The 16552-nt window shown below is 40.7% G+C and overlaps 1 protein-coding gene across 1 annotated transcript in view; it reads right to left on the bottom strand.

Moving 5' to 3' along the window:
* Positions 1 to 16161, bottom strand: part of b4galt2 (UDP-Gal:betaGlcNAc beta 1,4- galactosyltransferase, polypeptide 2) — a 184138-nt gene extending 167977 nt beyond the window's left edge. The window contains exon 1 of the mRNA XM_072440866.1: positions 14983 to 16161. Within this exon, the coding sequence (XP_072296967.1) occupies positions 14983 to 15319 (337 nt within the window). The 5' untranslated portion in view covers positions 15320 to 16161. The remainder of the gene's footprint in view (positions 1 to 14982) is intronic.
* Between the last annotated feature and the right edge of the window lie 391 nt (positions 16162 to 16552).

A 16552-nucleotide genomic window follows, 5' to 3' on the forward strand; every position in this document is an offset into this window, starting at 1 on the left:
TTTAGGGTTTTGTTTGATTGACAACAATCAATTATAAAGATTGTATTAAACTTGATAAGAGATGAAGATTAATTCAGATTTTCATAGATGGCCAATTTTTTGGGGAATGTGATCACAGACAGGACACTTCCTGTCCCCGACATAGAAGACAAAAGTTGTGTTTTTACGGTATCGTGTTTTTTGTGTGCACCAAACAAAGCCACGTTTTGTTTTGTTTTATTTTTGGACTTGACAAAATTATCTTTTGGACTTATTATGTAACCATAATGCATGACTAGATGAAAGTACAGGACGAAAAGACAGAAGTGTTTTTAAATTTAGGATCAAATGCAGGCACAGGCCTGGGAAGTGATAATATGGTTAAATGAGTGACTACTGAAGTTTTTGGACATAGAATGAGTAGTAAGTAAAGTGATAGTAAAAGTTATATCAGTAACTTATTTATTTGTATTATCATGAGGAAACCTCGTATTGCATGTAGACGTAAGCAGGGAATAAGTTAAATAGTGACGTCAAATGCCCTCCCAGGAAAGACATGACTGTGTGTCATTAACTAAGGCAATTGATGCAGAAGTGGGGGGACATGGGAGGATATGGGTCATAAAGATAGTCAGAGATAACAGGGGCTATTGACTGGCAAAGAATCTGGAGGACTCAGGATGGAGCAGATGTTGTTATCTTTGCGTATCAACAGCAACACCTCAGGGGGGGTTGACGTGATGGGTATTAAGGAGAAGAGTTAAAATTAACAGCGAAAGAATTTGACATTCTAAAGTAAATACCTAAAGGATTGTGGAGATTCAATCAAGAATTGAATAGATTTAAATAAGACAATATCATCTAAATTTAGACGTTATAGAAGTTATGAAAACCAGTGATAACAGGACTTAAACATTATAGGACTCAGGTCGGAGCCAAGAGGGGTTAGACTACAGGAAGGGCCTGGGGGGAGTAGAATAAATTTTACGAGACCCGCAGATTACCTGAAGATAGTGAAAACTATAACCAGGGGAAGGTTTAGAATCATTTTGATTTTTATATACATATAGACTTGTTAGAACAAACTAATACACAATGTTTGTAAAGCACCACATGAGCAGGTGTGAGAGATTGAGTTTGAAACTCACCTGAAGCACATATAGAAGATTAGCACATATTACATTAGATGTGTGACTTTATGCAGGCCACACAAACAGAGGAGATGTGAAATTATTAATTATGTGAAGAATTCTAAGTTGTGAACTGACCCTTATGGCCAGCTCAACGGGGGAATTATTGAGACAATTATTATTGTTTGATGTATTTGTATTGCACACACACACACACACACACACATACGCGCGCACACGTGGAGACCAAACATTTAGAGTTTGAGACATTTAGAGTTTGAAACTTTTAGAGTTTGAAACATTTAGAGTTTGAAACATTTAGAGTTTGAAACATTTGGAGTTTGAAACAAATGGTGGTAAAACAGATAGGTTAGGGCAGTGTCGGATTACAGACACACAGGGTGAGGGCCCAGCGCCGTGGAAGGGGGGCTCAGCCAGGGATGTGACCACTGAACTGTGAAAGGTCAAGAGGTGACATTGCGGAGTGGAAGACAGACGCAATTCCATCTCTTCCTTGATTACATCTTGGATTAGTGAACGTTGTAAACTATCTGGATTATTGAATTTTGTTTAAATGTAGAATTGTGTAGAAGTTTGAGAAATGGGCAAAGCCATTTATCAAATGGAGGGATATACGTGTAAACAAATATTCCGAATCAATAATTACTAAAAAAAAAAATTCAAAAAAAAATTGTAAACAAGAAAACTGTTTGAAATGCACTGAATTGTCGAAAAGACTTTGTTTATCACCGCAGCAGAGAACGTGTTGGAGATGTGGTGTTTACAGAGACGAGCCAGGTGGACGAGCAAAGTGGACGGAGCCACACCGCGTCGTCCTCACGCCGACCATTGGAGGGACGAGAACATGGGTGCTCTCATGGGAAAGTGAGAGAAATGTCTGGACAACACAGCGGCAGATCCATAACATCGCAGACGCAGCACTTCGTTTGTATGAGTTTTGTCCAGAGTCTACAGTAGAGTACGATACTCTGCTACAATGGACGGGAGACAGATTCTACAGTACGCAAAGTACTATACTCTGCTATGCTGAACGAGAGCCAGAGGCTACGGTGCGCAGAGTACCATACTCTGTGGAAAAAGAATCAACAGTTATCATCATCACAAGCGATGACGGTAATATGGGTGCTGAACACCTGTATTATGCACCGGACAATCGGGACAATCGGGACAATCGGGACAATCGGGACAATCAGGACAATCGATCAACATACACAACTGTGTATACCGGTTAATGGAATATAGAGGGAAGAAAATAAGTGATCAACATGAAAGGTTGTGAAATGCATGATGTGTAATAATGTACAATGTATAATTGACATGACAGAAGCTGAAGAAACACAATGGCATATTATACAGCCACAGTTGTTTGCACTAACTAAGAGAGTTTTTTATCTGCTACAACATAACTACATGTAATGTTAATGAGATTATGAATTGAGATGGGAAATGTACCAGTTCATATGTGTCATAGGTGTGAACGAAGCGAGCAGCGGAGGGAGGTCTCTTAAGGAACCAAGAGAGGACTTATGGTGATGTGGGGGACACTTGTGGGACGTTGTGCCTATGTATCCCTTTTGTGGCCAGCCATGGTCATAACAAAGACCAGCATCACCCAGAACCATACCGCAGGGTCAAGGTCGAGAGGTTAGTGGACAATCTGGTCCCAGTAGCACCTGATACGACGTATTTGATTCTATTGGGGTGTCCAGAGAGGTCCCTGACGAGTCAAACTGACTGACCAGAGAGCAGTGGGTTTAAGGGCTTTCCGCTTGTACTTCTATATTTCCCATCACACCGCACAAATTATAGACAAGATAAATGGTCTGTTTGTCAAATTACAGAGATTAACCAATCTGACTCAAAATTTAGGACAGTAATGCTGTAGAAATGTTGTGGGCCGAGAGAAAAGGAGTGTGTTCAATGTTGAAAAATGTGCATAACTTTTTGAGTGTAAAAGTGTCATTTTAACAACAATATGAAAGACATGTTGAAAACTGAAATGAGTAAGGTGTTTGGCGTATGAGACAGAAGACTAATGCTTTGATAAACAGGAGGGAAATGTGATAAAATGTGAATATATGAGTATATTTCTGTGATATATTTTATCTGCATAATAGTGATATTTTATCTGCATCATTAGTCTAAGAGAAGAACGGGTGTGTGACAGCATTTGTTTGTGAAGGGGTCGTAAAGATGGGCCAAAGGATGTTTACCCTAGGGGGGGTGATAACCCAGAGGAGTCTGGGTAATGTTTACCCAAGGCTTTATCTCTACGGAAAAATACCAAGTGCCTTGATGTGAGGCTGACCAATGAGAAATGTGACCCGCCTATTCCAGAATATCTAATAAAACCAACCAGCATGGGAAAAAACGAGGTGAGACGCGGGGGTGAGACGCAGGAGGGTCAGCCAGGCTCCTTACAACGGCCTGGCTGACACAGTCCCCGCGTTTTCTCCCATGCATGCCACACAAATGTCTGACGTTTCTGTGTCGTTTCATATTCTAGGTTGAATTGTGTTCTCGATGTGTTACGGAATAGCATCGGTGTATGTCTAATTCCATGACAGCGCGTGTAGGTGTGTGCGTGTGTGTGTGTGTGTGTGTGCGCGTGTAGGTGTGTGCGTGTGTGTGTGTGTGTGTGTGCGCGTGTAGGTGTGTGCGTGTGTGTGTGTGTGTAGGTGTGTGTGTGTGTGTGTGTGCGCGTGTAGGTGTGTGTGTGTGTAGGTGTGTGCGCGTGCGTGCGTGTGTTTGTGTGTGTGTGCGCGTGTAGGTGTGTGCGTGTGTGTGTGTGTAGGTGTGTGCGTGTGCGTGTGTGCGTGTGTAGGTGTGTGCGTGTGTAGGTGTGTGTGTGTGCGCGTGTAGGTGTGTGCGTGTGTGTGTGTGTGTGTGTAGGTGTGTGTGTGTGTGTGTGTGTGCGCGCGTAGGTGTGTGTGTGTGTGTGCGTGTGTTTGTGTGTGTGTGTAGGTGTGTGTGTGTGTGTGCGCGTGTAGGTGTGTGTGTGTGTGTGTGTGTGTGTGCGTGCGTGTGTTTGTGTGTGTGTGTGTGTAGGTGTGTGTGCGCGTGTAGGTGTGTGCGTGTGTGTGTGCGTGTGCGTGTGTGGGTGTGTAGGTGTGTGCGTGTGCGTGTGTGTAGGTGTGTGTGTGTGCGCGTGTAGGTGTGTGCGTGTGTGTGTGTGTGTGTGTGTGTGTGCGCGTGTAGGTGTGTGTGTGTGTGTGTGTGTGTGTGCGTGCGTGCGTGTGTGTGTCCATGTTTGACAGCATGAAGGACACTTTGGCCATTGTGAGGAGAATCTATCTTGCACACAATTGTAAAGCTATTGTCTGACCGTCCTTGTGCAAAACTAACAACCAAGATATTTGTTCATTGAATAGTACCGTAATGAAAATATTGTTAAATTAAATGGGATAATTCCGTGACGCAAAAGATCGGCATTTACAATGGGTTTGGTACAATGAAATGGAACAAACTATGAAATTCAACAAGGCTCTTTGTTGAAGAATGACAATGCAGCTATTTTTCGGACCAAAGCAACACTACACTCTTTACAGCAGTGACAGGAATAAACACATATTATCGTAGGAGAGGCGCCGTCCTGAAAGTAAACAGGAACTGAAAGTACCTAAGTAAAATGTACCTATGTTTGAAGAATCCTGAAACAACATTGGACAAAACAACGTTGATTTGAAGGTCCTGTGAAACACAACATTAAACTTGTGTTATTCCATCGCCTGAAATGTTCCACACAGTATGACATTAAGATAAGATAAGATAAGATAATATAAGATATTCCTTTATTGTCCCACATGGGGAAATTTCATTGGTGCAACGCAGGTAGATCCAGAGGTAGATCCAGAAGAACAGATCACTTATAGGAAGTCTGAAAAACACTTTCAGTAGAAGATCTCCTATAAATAAATAAAAACTCCCATAGACAAATAAATAAATAAATACCATTGCATGTGATCCCGACAGTAATTGCACATGAATATGTGTCACGACAGCACATAGATTGCACATGAATTTCACATGAATTTACGGTTATAGTATAAGTTTATGTTGTATCGTGGAATTTCCCAGGCAAAGCAAAAACCAGGAGCCAAGCAGGTGGGAATATTCACACAAAATAAGGGTGATTGGCAGATATAACATTCAGAATCCATTCAAACTAGATAGAGAACTCCAACTTGAAATGTATTATGAATCCACGTGCCAAACGATCTCCAGTGGTGGAAGAAGTACTACATTTAGTTACTTAAAGGCGGTATGGATGATTTTTCGGCGATTTGAGAACGCAGGCGGAAGTGCGCATGCGCACTCCCCCGTGCGGACTGATACAACACACACGTGCGTTTGTTTATTAGCGCAACGGAGCGCATCGCATCGCTCGTCTCCCGTAGATTTCTGTCCACTTCTGCGTCAGCTCGAACTGTCTTTCTCCGTCTTCATTTTGCCCCGTACACTGAGGGAACTATATTATGATAGATCCATGCGCTTAGGCGCGCGGAAACGTGAGGACAAACCGCACGCGGCTTTTATGATTGATACGTGGCAGGACAAATGATTTATCCACGCCACGAGGAAATATGATTAAAAAAAATTGCTGAAAAAAATTGTCCATACCACCTTCAAGTAAAAGTAAAAAAAGAGCAAAATAAATAAATAAATACTCAAGTGAAAATTCAATTCAAATAGAGTAAAATGTTGTAAGTATTTCAGACAGATTTTGAGAACCAAAAAAAGCATACAAACAAGTGACCTAGATTATTACTATTTTTTTTATGTGCATGTTTTTGTTCAACAGAAACAACTGAATAGATTTCCTAATTTTTCAAGCTTTTTTATTCATACATTTTTGTTTGCCCAAAGTTTTGTTTGCTCAAAGTTGCTCCTCAGCAAAGTATCTTTTACTTTTTAGTACTGTTCAAAACTGGAGAAGTAGAAAGTACAGATACCTGCGCTCAAATGCAGTGTAGTAAAAGTATCAACTGTAAAATGTACTTTAATAAAATACAGATACCTAAAATGTTTCTGAAGTGCAGAACATTTTACGTTTGTATTTCATTCCTTTCCATCACGTTGATCTGCAGCCTTTGGGTCAGTTCCAAACCGTGTTCTAGTCCAGTAAAAGCAGACTAACAATCATTTGAGCTCTTTTTTGGTAGCCTGACTTCTGCAGCTTCACAAATGACGGAAAAAACGCTGCTGCGCTCCAAAGCTAAACACAAACACTGCAGGACAAAAACCAGGTGCATTCTCATCAGGAGCGGCTCTGAGCGACTCCCAACATTACCAGCATCTGTCCGAGTCAATTTCCCAAGTCAATTCATCACATTTGATTAGGTGAGCCGTCCTTTTCCGATGCCCAGTCAGTGTATCACGCCTAATAAAACAGCACTCTGGTAGACAGTAAATTCGCGGCCCCCGCTCTGCTCATAACTCCACGAAATGACGGATTTGCCGCTCGGTCCTCGACTCGCCGCCTCTCCGCTGTGCCCCGTCCACAAATTGTCTATTCTGCGCCTCCCTTTGTGTATTCGCATCTTGCTATATAATTAGTCAGCTGTAGTTAATGTACAAAATATGCTTTTTTAATTGTCCCCATAGAGACATGCAAACTCACACTATACCAAAGCTCCATCTGTTGGATACTATTTCTGCTCTGCTTACACTAAGACAAGCGTGTGATATCTCAGCTGTTTTGCATTTTTAAAAACATACTGCGGCGCTCGCCAATGACGATGAATAATAAGTCCGGCGTTACTTGGGTTCCAGATAGTTGCTGGGTAAAGTGAGAAAGGAACAATCGAAGTTGTGTAGCGCTTGCACAAAACAAACCAGAATCCTGTCTTGTAATGGTTCGTCATTCTTGTTGATTAAATGTTGATGGGGGGAAAAAAGTGGAGCATCCAATTAAGATGAGGACTGGGACATTGCTTTTAACCTACTCCCACTGAGCAGCACGTGGGAGGAGGAGGAGGAGGAGGAGGAGGTGATTAATGCTGGGAATAAATAATAGAGTTTAAGCTTAAAGATAAATTAGCCGTGAGAGTGGAGATGGTAAAAGTACACTGAAGATATTTTATAATGGGGTAGGAGTGGCAATTAGCGCTGTCACCAACCATTATTTTAGTAGTAGAATAGTCATTATTTTTTCAATTATTCACTTACTTTTACTTTTTAAATACATTATTAACTAAATAAATGTTTAATATGGCGACTGAAGACTTCTAGTTCGAGAATTAGTATCTTTATCTTTATCTTTACAGTCTGTATCATCCAGATATTTATTTTTTTATAGTCAACTAGACACAATTAATCGTTACAGCCCTAGTGGCAATATTTTTTTCTTTTTAAATATCTGGGAGAAGTCAAAATATGCTTAAACATGCCAGAAAATGTCCTTAATCTTGGATTTTAATTGAGCACATCTTCAAAAAAAACACATTTCATTCCAATATTTCCTCTATATTGGGGGGCACGGAGAAGTTTGATTTATAGAAGTTTGTTATTCTTCTAGGAGTTACCAAACAAAAGAAACCTGTAATGATGGCTCCCACTGTGACAGCAAATGTTCCCACAGACAAACAGTTCATTAAACGCAAAGGGAAACACTAACTCATATCTGTTACACTGAGACTCCGCAGCAGGTGAAACGGGGCCGTGCGGCGATATCAGATCAATTGTTACACGTTTCGACGAATGCGGTCAACAGTCAACATCTGGGACTGTGGGAGGCCATTGGGGAACAAATAAAAGTGGCAAAAAGCAGCAGTGGTAAAAGTATAGAGTCTAAAGTATATAGTCTATCAGCCTTGATCCAACTGTTTAAAGCAGTAACCGCGGACACCAGCAGCTTGTCTTCTCATGTGACTGGTGAAGCTTTCCCTGTGACACATGGGAAATACTTTGTGTAATAACTCAATTATACAACGGGTCCATATCATTTTGGCAATATATAAACGTGTAAGTATTAGGAATGTAACGTTAACCAAAAAAACACAATATTGATTTGTTGTAAATGACTGTAATGAAGGAAAACATATCATTTCTATCGGCAAATTCTGTTTCGTATCATACAGTGAAATGAATATTGTGATAATTTTGCACCATGAGTTTGCATATTGTTAAATTTGTATCAAATGTGTAAAATTATACATGATATGCGAAAGAATCAATCTAAAAGTGATGTGATCATCCCGGAGACACCTGTCATGCTGGCAATGTCAAATAAATATGGGAAAGAGTGTCTGGAATGCTATGTATGTTTTTAATGCATGGTCTGTCATTTCTTTGTGATTTTAATGCATTCTTCCTGCTATGTGAAGCACTTTGAATTGCCTTGTGTATGAAATGTGCTCTACAAATAAACTTGCCTTGCCTGTATAGCGTCTTTCACTGATCATCTGCTTCTGCTGCTGTCTCTGTCTGTTTCTATTACCACTTACTACCACTTAAAGGGGCGTATCTTTTCTGGTGGGGGGGACGCTATCTGGAATGTTACGTCAACCCTGCATTTAATCACTTACCTTCATATTACTTAACCCACCCGTAACTTGCCTTGCTATACTGTGGAACATTCAAGGCAAAACAAAAACATCTCCAAGTAACCTCTTTCAGAAACGCTACGCACTGCCCCTTTAAAGACGCTTACTGTTCAAATACACACACAATACACTTTATTTTAATAAACAAAAACAGAAACCACATATGACCAGAAGAATTAAGCTCCTTTTACACAAATTATGCATTATGTTAACATTTTTGGTATTTCATAACAAGATTTTCCAACCAACAGACCAACCAGCCTACTTCTAAGCAAGGCAAGTTTATTTGTATAACGCAATTTGTACTCAAAGTAATCCAAAGTGCTTTCCCGAACAATAAATCGTGATAACTCTGACAGGCCTGTTAGTTTGAACGATAACATGACTTGCTCCGAATGCATTTGGCCTTTAAATACTGTCTGTTGGGGAGTCACTGCGGCAGAATCAGTCAATTCTTCGCATTTTCTCCCACGACATGCCTCCCCGGACCAGAGTGGCCGCGGAACACACCTGTCAGCTGCAGCTGTGGGAAAGCCAAGAGCCTGTCTGTTTCTCTGTGTGTCTTTCTCCCCGCTCTGTCCTCTCTCCTCTCTCCATCTCATCACCTCTCCACCTGCTGCTCCTTCCTTTTGGCTCGCTCCCTCCGTCCCAAAACTTCATCCCGCTCTCTATTACATCTGCCTCGCGCTGCTGGTGCACCTGTGAGCGGAAAAACAGAGCTCTTTCTATGCAGCCGCCGTGCTCCCAGCGGGCAGCCTCTCCTCAATCACCGCGGGAACGGGGCGAGATAAGCCGCCGCGCGCGACACCTGTGCGCCGCGTGAATGCCAAATCCCGAAACACCGGCGGCCAATTCCAGGCCGAGGGGAAAAAATGGATTCCGCAGAGCTCGGAGTCGGGCAAAACCGGGTTGACGGCTTTATCTCCCTCTTTTGCTCCCGATTTCAAAGCACGTTGCCGTAGCTCGTTATCACAACAGAAAAGCAATCAGGAGAAAAAAAAAGAAGAGCGCAAAAGTGTTGACACTGCCACAATAGTCCTCGCCTGGGATTACATTCAAAAGCTCATTTACAGACAGTGCAGGTGCGAGGAGAAATAAGCAGCATGTATTTACTCGGTGACAAAAGTGCTGGTGGGCATACTCGGGATGGCTTTAAATGTAGTACGCACCTACATAAGATAAGATAAGATAGCCTTTATTGTCCACACATGGGGACATGTTGGTGTTACAACGCAGTAGATACAGAGGAATGGACAGATAACTTATAGGAAGTTTAAAAAAACACTCTTAATAGAAGATCTCTTATATACAAAAACAAAAACTCTTATTAACAAAAACTCCTGTAAACAGGTCCTCTCATATCTTAGTAGGGAATAAAATAAAAATAAAAATAATAAAGATACAATAAAATAATAATAATAAACATAACAATAATAAAAATAACAATTAAAAAATAGCTGGCATAGGACAAATAATACTAATAATAATGGTAAAGTAAACTCTTATTTACATCAGTTGTATGCACATGAATATGACATTAATTGCGTGTGAGTATGACAGTAATTGCACATGAATATGACGGTATTGCACATGGTTAGTCAGTATTGCACATGTTCAGGGCTAGCAGTGTTATGGGCTGAAATATTATTAAAAGAAAGGCTCAAGCACCAACATTATAGTAGACAAAAAGCCACAGTATCGGAGGAACGGGTGCACTAATGGAAGTAAAAAAAAACATGCTGAAAAGAACGTCTGGTCCGGTCGGGTCTGAGAAGAGCATTTCTGGAAAAAGCAGCAGCAGGAGGAGGAAACGCGTGGGAAGAGCGTGGTCTAGGCATTTTAGCTTTGCCTACGGTCCCACGACCAGATGAAGCTTGTACTGACCGTAAAACCAAGCGCATCAGGCTGACTAAACAAACGGATTAAACTAATAGGCGAAGACAATTACAAGATATTGAAGAAATATCAAAAGATGCTCGATATATGCGTGTCTTTCCAGGGAGAATTGCAAATTACACTTTCTTAGGAAACTCTATTATCCTACAGAACAGGGTGGGATGAATCATTAAAACTAATCAATGCATGGTGAGTGGTTCTTAGGAATATTACACCGAGGGAATATGGGTGAGAACACCACTGAGAAACAGCTCAACAACCAGATCAGGTCGATGGGAATTGACAGGTTCGTACCATTAAACGTGTGTTTTTATTGCTGAAAAACGTGGATTCTTACTGTCCGCACGGTTGCCTCTCCACAGATATGAGCTGTAGCTTGCAGGCGGCACAGTGGTTTGAGTGGTTAGCGCGCTCAGCTCTTAGCAAGAAGGTCCTGTGATCAATTTCTGGACAGGGCCTTTCTGAGTGGTGTTTGCATGTTCTCTTCGTGTCTGCGTGGGGGTCCTCACAGTGGCGGCGCCTCGGGACTAACCACCCGTCTGAGCTACGTGATTTATTTCTGTCTATAAAGATCTTAACTTGGCCTGGCAGTGTCACATTCTTGTCTCCGTGTAGGTGATTTAATGCCATACTGTGTAACATGCCAGGAAAAGGAGATTTGTTCACAGACGACAAATGCTGATCAATGTAATTTGTCTTAAATTAAATGTAATCTATTATTTGGTATCAGACCTTTATTAGTCTCTCCTCGTGTCTCCTGGGTAATAACAGTTCAGTTCTTCTTTTCCTCACAGTTAAGCATGCACTTTTTATTAAGGGTGTGCCAAAATATCGATATATTGTGATACTGATTTTGGTGATGCAGTATAAATATCATGGGCTGCTGTATCAGTATAAAGCCATGAGTATTAGACATGGTATATTTTACGAAATGTTGTACAATTGTGTTTCTTATTTAGAGAACGGAGACTTTTGACATATTGATTTTGATAGAAAATAGGAGCTTTTCATAGTAACTTGTTGACAGTAGTTTCATTAAAAATACTATTGTGAAAATGTATTGGTTCTTAATGTTTGTTGATATATCACAGAATTAACATCTGTAATATATATATATATCGATGGTGTTTCTTGTTCCTACCGTTCTAAACCCAGAGATGGCCATATAAAAGACAAATAAAGGATGAACTGTAAGTGTAGCCTGGGTTTTTAAAAATCAGGCTCGAGACAAAGAGACAAGCAGGGAGAGCCGCCACAGGGAGAGGTGTTCGCTGTGTAATTATAGATTTAGTAAACCCCAGGCTTAATCTGACTCCATCAACCTCTCGTTTGTTGAGTTAGCGGCTAGTGATGCTAATGAGCTGTGAGCACCGTGGAACTGCGCCTCTGGACTCTGGACCGGCGAGTAAAACACCACGACAACTGCAGCTGCACAAATGACAACAACGGGAGTAAGAAAATACAATGGTTCCACTATTGTTCTCGTTATGGTGGCAGAGTGGTTAACAAGAAGGTTGTGGGTTCAATCCTCGGGTCTGTGCGTTTTTTTTCTTCAAGTTGTTGAATCTGAATCGTTCTAATACTAAAATAGACATATACTGTTTACTTCTTATATATTAAATTACAATTATTATGTCTATTTATTTCTCTATTTTGAAATATTGGCTGTATTTGCATTGCATTCTTTACAGTATTCCACATCTGCATCAAACGAAAGGGTTCAAAGTTTTTCTTTTTTTTTTAATCCAAATTTCAAACCATTTACCATTTTTCCATTAACGCTAATAAAGAATCTGGATCCAAAAAGTATTATAGGATTTTCAGATGAATAAAAACTACCGTAGTAACGCACAAATCTACTTTTCTCTGTCATTATTTTATTCAGTACAGCTCATGTCAAATGTTTCAAGCAGAAGAAAAATACATAAATATTAAACAATGCTATTAGCGACTAGCTCTAAAGCTCTGAAGTATGACATTTCCAACAAATACAGCATAATAGTAACAGATAAGCTCTAAAACACTACTAGCAATAAAACGGTGAATACACTGTTGGCATTTTTGCTGCAGAATTTGCATGTTTGTCTGCTTGGATCGTTTAATGGCTTCACTGCGAGTCTATAAAGGCTGAACTACCAAACGCTAAATCTTTGACAATAAATCCATTTTATGACCCAGAAAAACAACATTACAGCTATACACTTGCTCTTCTGCTAATTGGCCCTCGACTGAAAATGCATTTATTAGCACAATATAACGTTGGAACGCTCCAGATTCGGAATCCAATCAAGGTCTTAACCCTCGCTATTCATTACACTAATCGATGGCGAGCAAATCCTCCCAGTTTTATCGCATTGGCAACAAAGTCTGTACTGACTGTAACCCTGAACACATCCAGCAGACTAGACAGAACAGATAAAACTAATAGGCAAAGAAAGACAATTAGAGTGTAGCGCGTAAGATATTAGGGAAAGAAATATCAAGAGGTGCTCAGTATAGGCAAGTGTTGTCCAGGGATCGATTCGCATATTAATGACCGATTATCGATTCGTACGTCCAAATTTTTAATTATTATTATTATTATTATTATTATTATTATTATTATTTTTTTTTTTTTTTTTTTTTTTTTAATTAAAATTATTTTCTACATTTCCCTCAGTGAACTTCAATATACCTTCAAGAAAGATAATTCAGGACTCCTGGATTATCTTTCTTGAAGGTAGATTGACCCTTCCAGCCATCAGTAACTACCAATACTTGTAAGATTTGCTGTTTAATATTGATATAATACTAGTTTTAATATGTTGCTTCTCTACACAGTCATGAAGTGAAGGAAACGGGTCAAATACATTTTTCATTTTTAATAACATTAACCCCCGGATCAAATCGAAATCGGATCGAATCGGAAATCAGATCAAAATCGGAGCGAATCGGATGGAATCTGAGAAATCGGAAAAAAACGATTTTGAAACGTAAAAATCGGAATCGAATTGATTCTTGAAATTTGAATCCAAACCCAGCTCTAGGTATGAGTCAGTACATGAAAGCAATAATTAGGAATGTTACTCTAAAGGAGGCCCGGCGCTGACGTGTCCTACTGGTCAATTAAAAACAATGGTGTCGACAGAAACGTACAAGGAAACAGTGAATTTATATTATATGTAAAAACGACAAATTAACACACTCGTAACTTCTTTTTTGCTGTTGTCACATCCTTATAATCTACATATTGTAAAATAATGAGTAGACAAATACACATTTTGGTCAATTAAAGGTGGTATGGACGATTTTTTTCAGCAATTTTTTTATCATATTTCCTCGTGGCGTGGATAAATCATTTGTCTTGCCACGTATCAATCATAAAACGCACCTATCGCTCACCTGCAGCCGCGTGTGGCTCTTCCCCACGTTTCCGCGTGCCTAAGCGAATGGATCTATCATAATGTAGTTCCCTCAGTGTACGGGGCAAAATGAAGACGGAGAAAATCGAGCTGACGCAGAAGTGGACAGAAATCTACGGGAGACGAGAGATGCGATGCGCTCCGTTGCGCTAATAAACAAACGCACGTGTGTGTTGTATCAGTCCGCACAGGGAAGTGCGCATGCGCACTTCCGCCTGCGTTCTCAAATCGCCGAAAAATCGTCTATACCGCCTTTAAGACACTATCAAGTGACAAATGAAACATATTTACAACTGTTCTCTTTTTGAATTCAATTAGAGATGCAGAAAACTCTTCATAATGCTTCTGATATTACCCACAGTAATACGATTTCCACAAAAGCATACCTGATGGGGAGAATTATAGCCCAGAGGAATCCACGGCCCAAAATAAGGCTACGTTCATACCAAGTTTAGGGTGACCAGATTTTTTCAATAAAAAAACTGGGACACACACGGGTTGGGAGTAATGATAAAATTGTAAAAAGTGCGGGTTAATGATTATGTTAATGCACACTTGTGAGTCAGTAGAGTGACTTTTATCAGTCAATCAGAGAGCATCGTTTGTGTTCTGGTTATTTTAAAGCCAGATTTCCTCTATTTTGGCTAAATAAACAACAGTATATTCCCTTCTTTACTGTAGGCAGGTATTACAGAGGTCAAAAAACGTGACAAACTGGGACATGTCTTGTATAAAACTGGGACAAATCATTGATTTTACATACATCAGCTGGGACATATGGGACAAAGGGCTCAAAACTGGGACTGTCCCGGGTAAATGGGGACGTCTGGTCACCCTAACCAAGTTGCAAATTCCAGACCCTTTTCTCTTGCTGTATCGCGCATGCATAATAGTGACAGCCAGACAATAACAAGGAATACAATAGGCCGAGAGAACAATACAAAGCAGCACAGCAAAAGCACGAGAATCTCGACATTTGCTTTTGGGTTAGGTACAATAACTTCCACTCACCCAGTCCGGGAGGGTTCTCGGGGCAGGGTGGCAGAGGCTTGGGCGAAGGCGTCTGATTGGTCTCCGGCTGCGGGCTCATCCCGAGCTGCTCCCCCGTCGCTAAGAAACTGGCCATCGTCCCGTTGGGCCTGGACAGATTGTAGTAGTAGTAATGATGTCCGCTGCTGATATTATTCCTGGTTCCGTTGCGTCCGTTGTTGAAGCGGCTGAAGAGGTCGAAGCGCTGCGTGTACACGTCGAAATACAGGATCATCATGATGAGGAAGTGGAGCAGGCATAGCAGCAGCACGCCTTTACAGATGCGCTCCAAAGTCCGGCCCAACATCAGCCGGGTCATGGCCGAGGACAGGGACCCAGCCACGGTGAAGCTGGACGGTTACGCTCGGGGGCGCGCGTTCAAACAGTTAGCCATGTTAGCGCCGGCGAGATTCGGAAGGTGATTAAGCGGCAGCCGGCTAGCTAGCGTCGCCGCGGGACATAGTGTCGCGAAGATGTGCTAGCTTGTTTATAGCCTCTCGCATTGCAGGAGTGTTTGGGAGTTTAAACGTCGCTATCGTTGTCAATAAAGAGATAATGAACGTACGGAAAGAATACAAGGCGTTTAGCGACACTGGGCTAGCTAAGTTATTTTCAGGAATGATGATGTCATAAGCAAAATGGTAGCTTCAGTTTTCATTTCTGTATGATAAAAAGTTTGTTTATATACAATATGAATTCTTCCCAAAATCTAATGAATATAATATGGGAGGGAAAACGTACTAGCTATGCGCAGCTAGCTTACTTCTGCGAGAGTCATGGGTTCACAAAGCTAATTCCTATGCCCAAAAAAATTAATGGTAGCCAAATTGATTTATCATTGGCACAAATAGATAATAAGGTGTCATTGAGCAGCTTTGAGTCGCAAATTCCTGCATGACTGAAGTGACTGAAGTGTCTATACGGCTACAGATGAACCCTCAAAGTGGTATTATTTCTACAAAATGGCATCCGGGTGCAAGACATTGGCAGTTCTGTCCAACGCTGAATCACATATCAGCCCCGTGTAATCCAAAGGCCAGTCTAATCAGTCTGAACCCGGAGCTCTGGACTTGCGGAGGCAAACATTCATTATGGAGCGGAGAGAAAGGTCAGGCGCTCTTCCCGTCGAGATGGCTCCTGGTCACTTCTTGGTTGTAATATATCAGGCACCTAATGGGAAACACAGAAGAGTGAATGGTTAAACTATGTAAATCAATCCCCAAAGAATATTATCATGCACTTTCTATTATATTGTTGCAGAATTATGCTAGAAAAACAAACAATAACATAAAAAGTGTGCTAAAGTGTGTATGATAATGTCCTTCTCTTTTTAAATATATGTTTTTCTTATTAAAAATATATATATAATAAGGCAATTACGACAACATTAGTCTTTAGCTTTTTAGAGAGGGGTTAGGTTTCTACTTGAAGATACTTGGATGGTTGTCTGTAGGGTAAAAACTCCAAGCTAAAAAAGCCTTTATTCCATGGTGGCTATAAAATATTAAAAACTTCAGAATCAGAAAAGGTTTATTGCCATTGTCAATGAACA

Source organism: Eucyclogobius newberryi, unplaced genomic scaffold (assembly GCF_026437365.1).
Source record: "Eucyclogobius newberryi isolate DKJ021-1_F unplaced genomic scaffold, fEucNew1.0.hap1 SCAF_12, whole genome shotgun sequence".
NCBI classification, from domain to species: domain Eukaryota; kingdom Metazoa; phylum Chordata; class Actinopteri; order Gobiiformes; family Gobiidae; genus Eucyclogobius; species Eucyclogobius newberryi.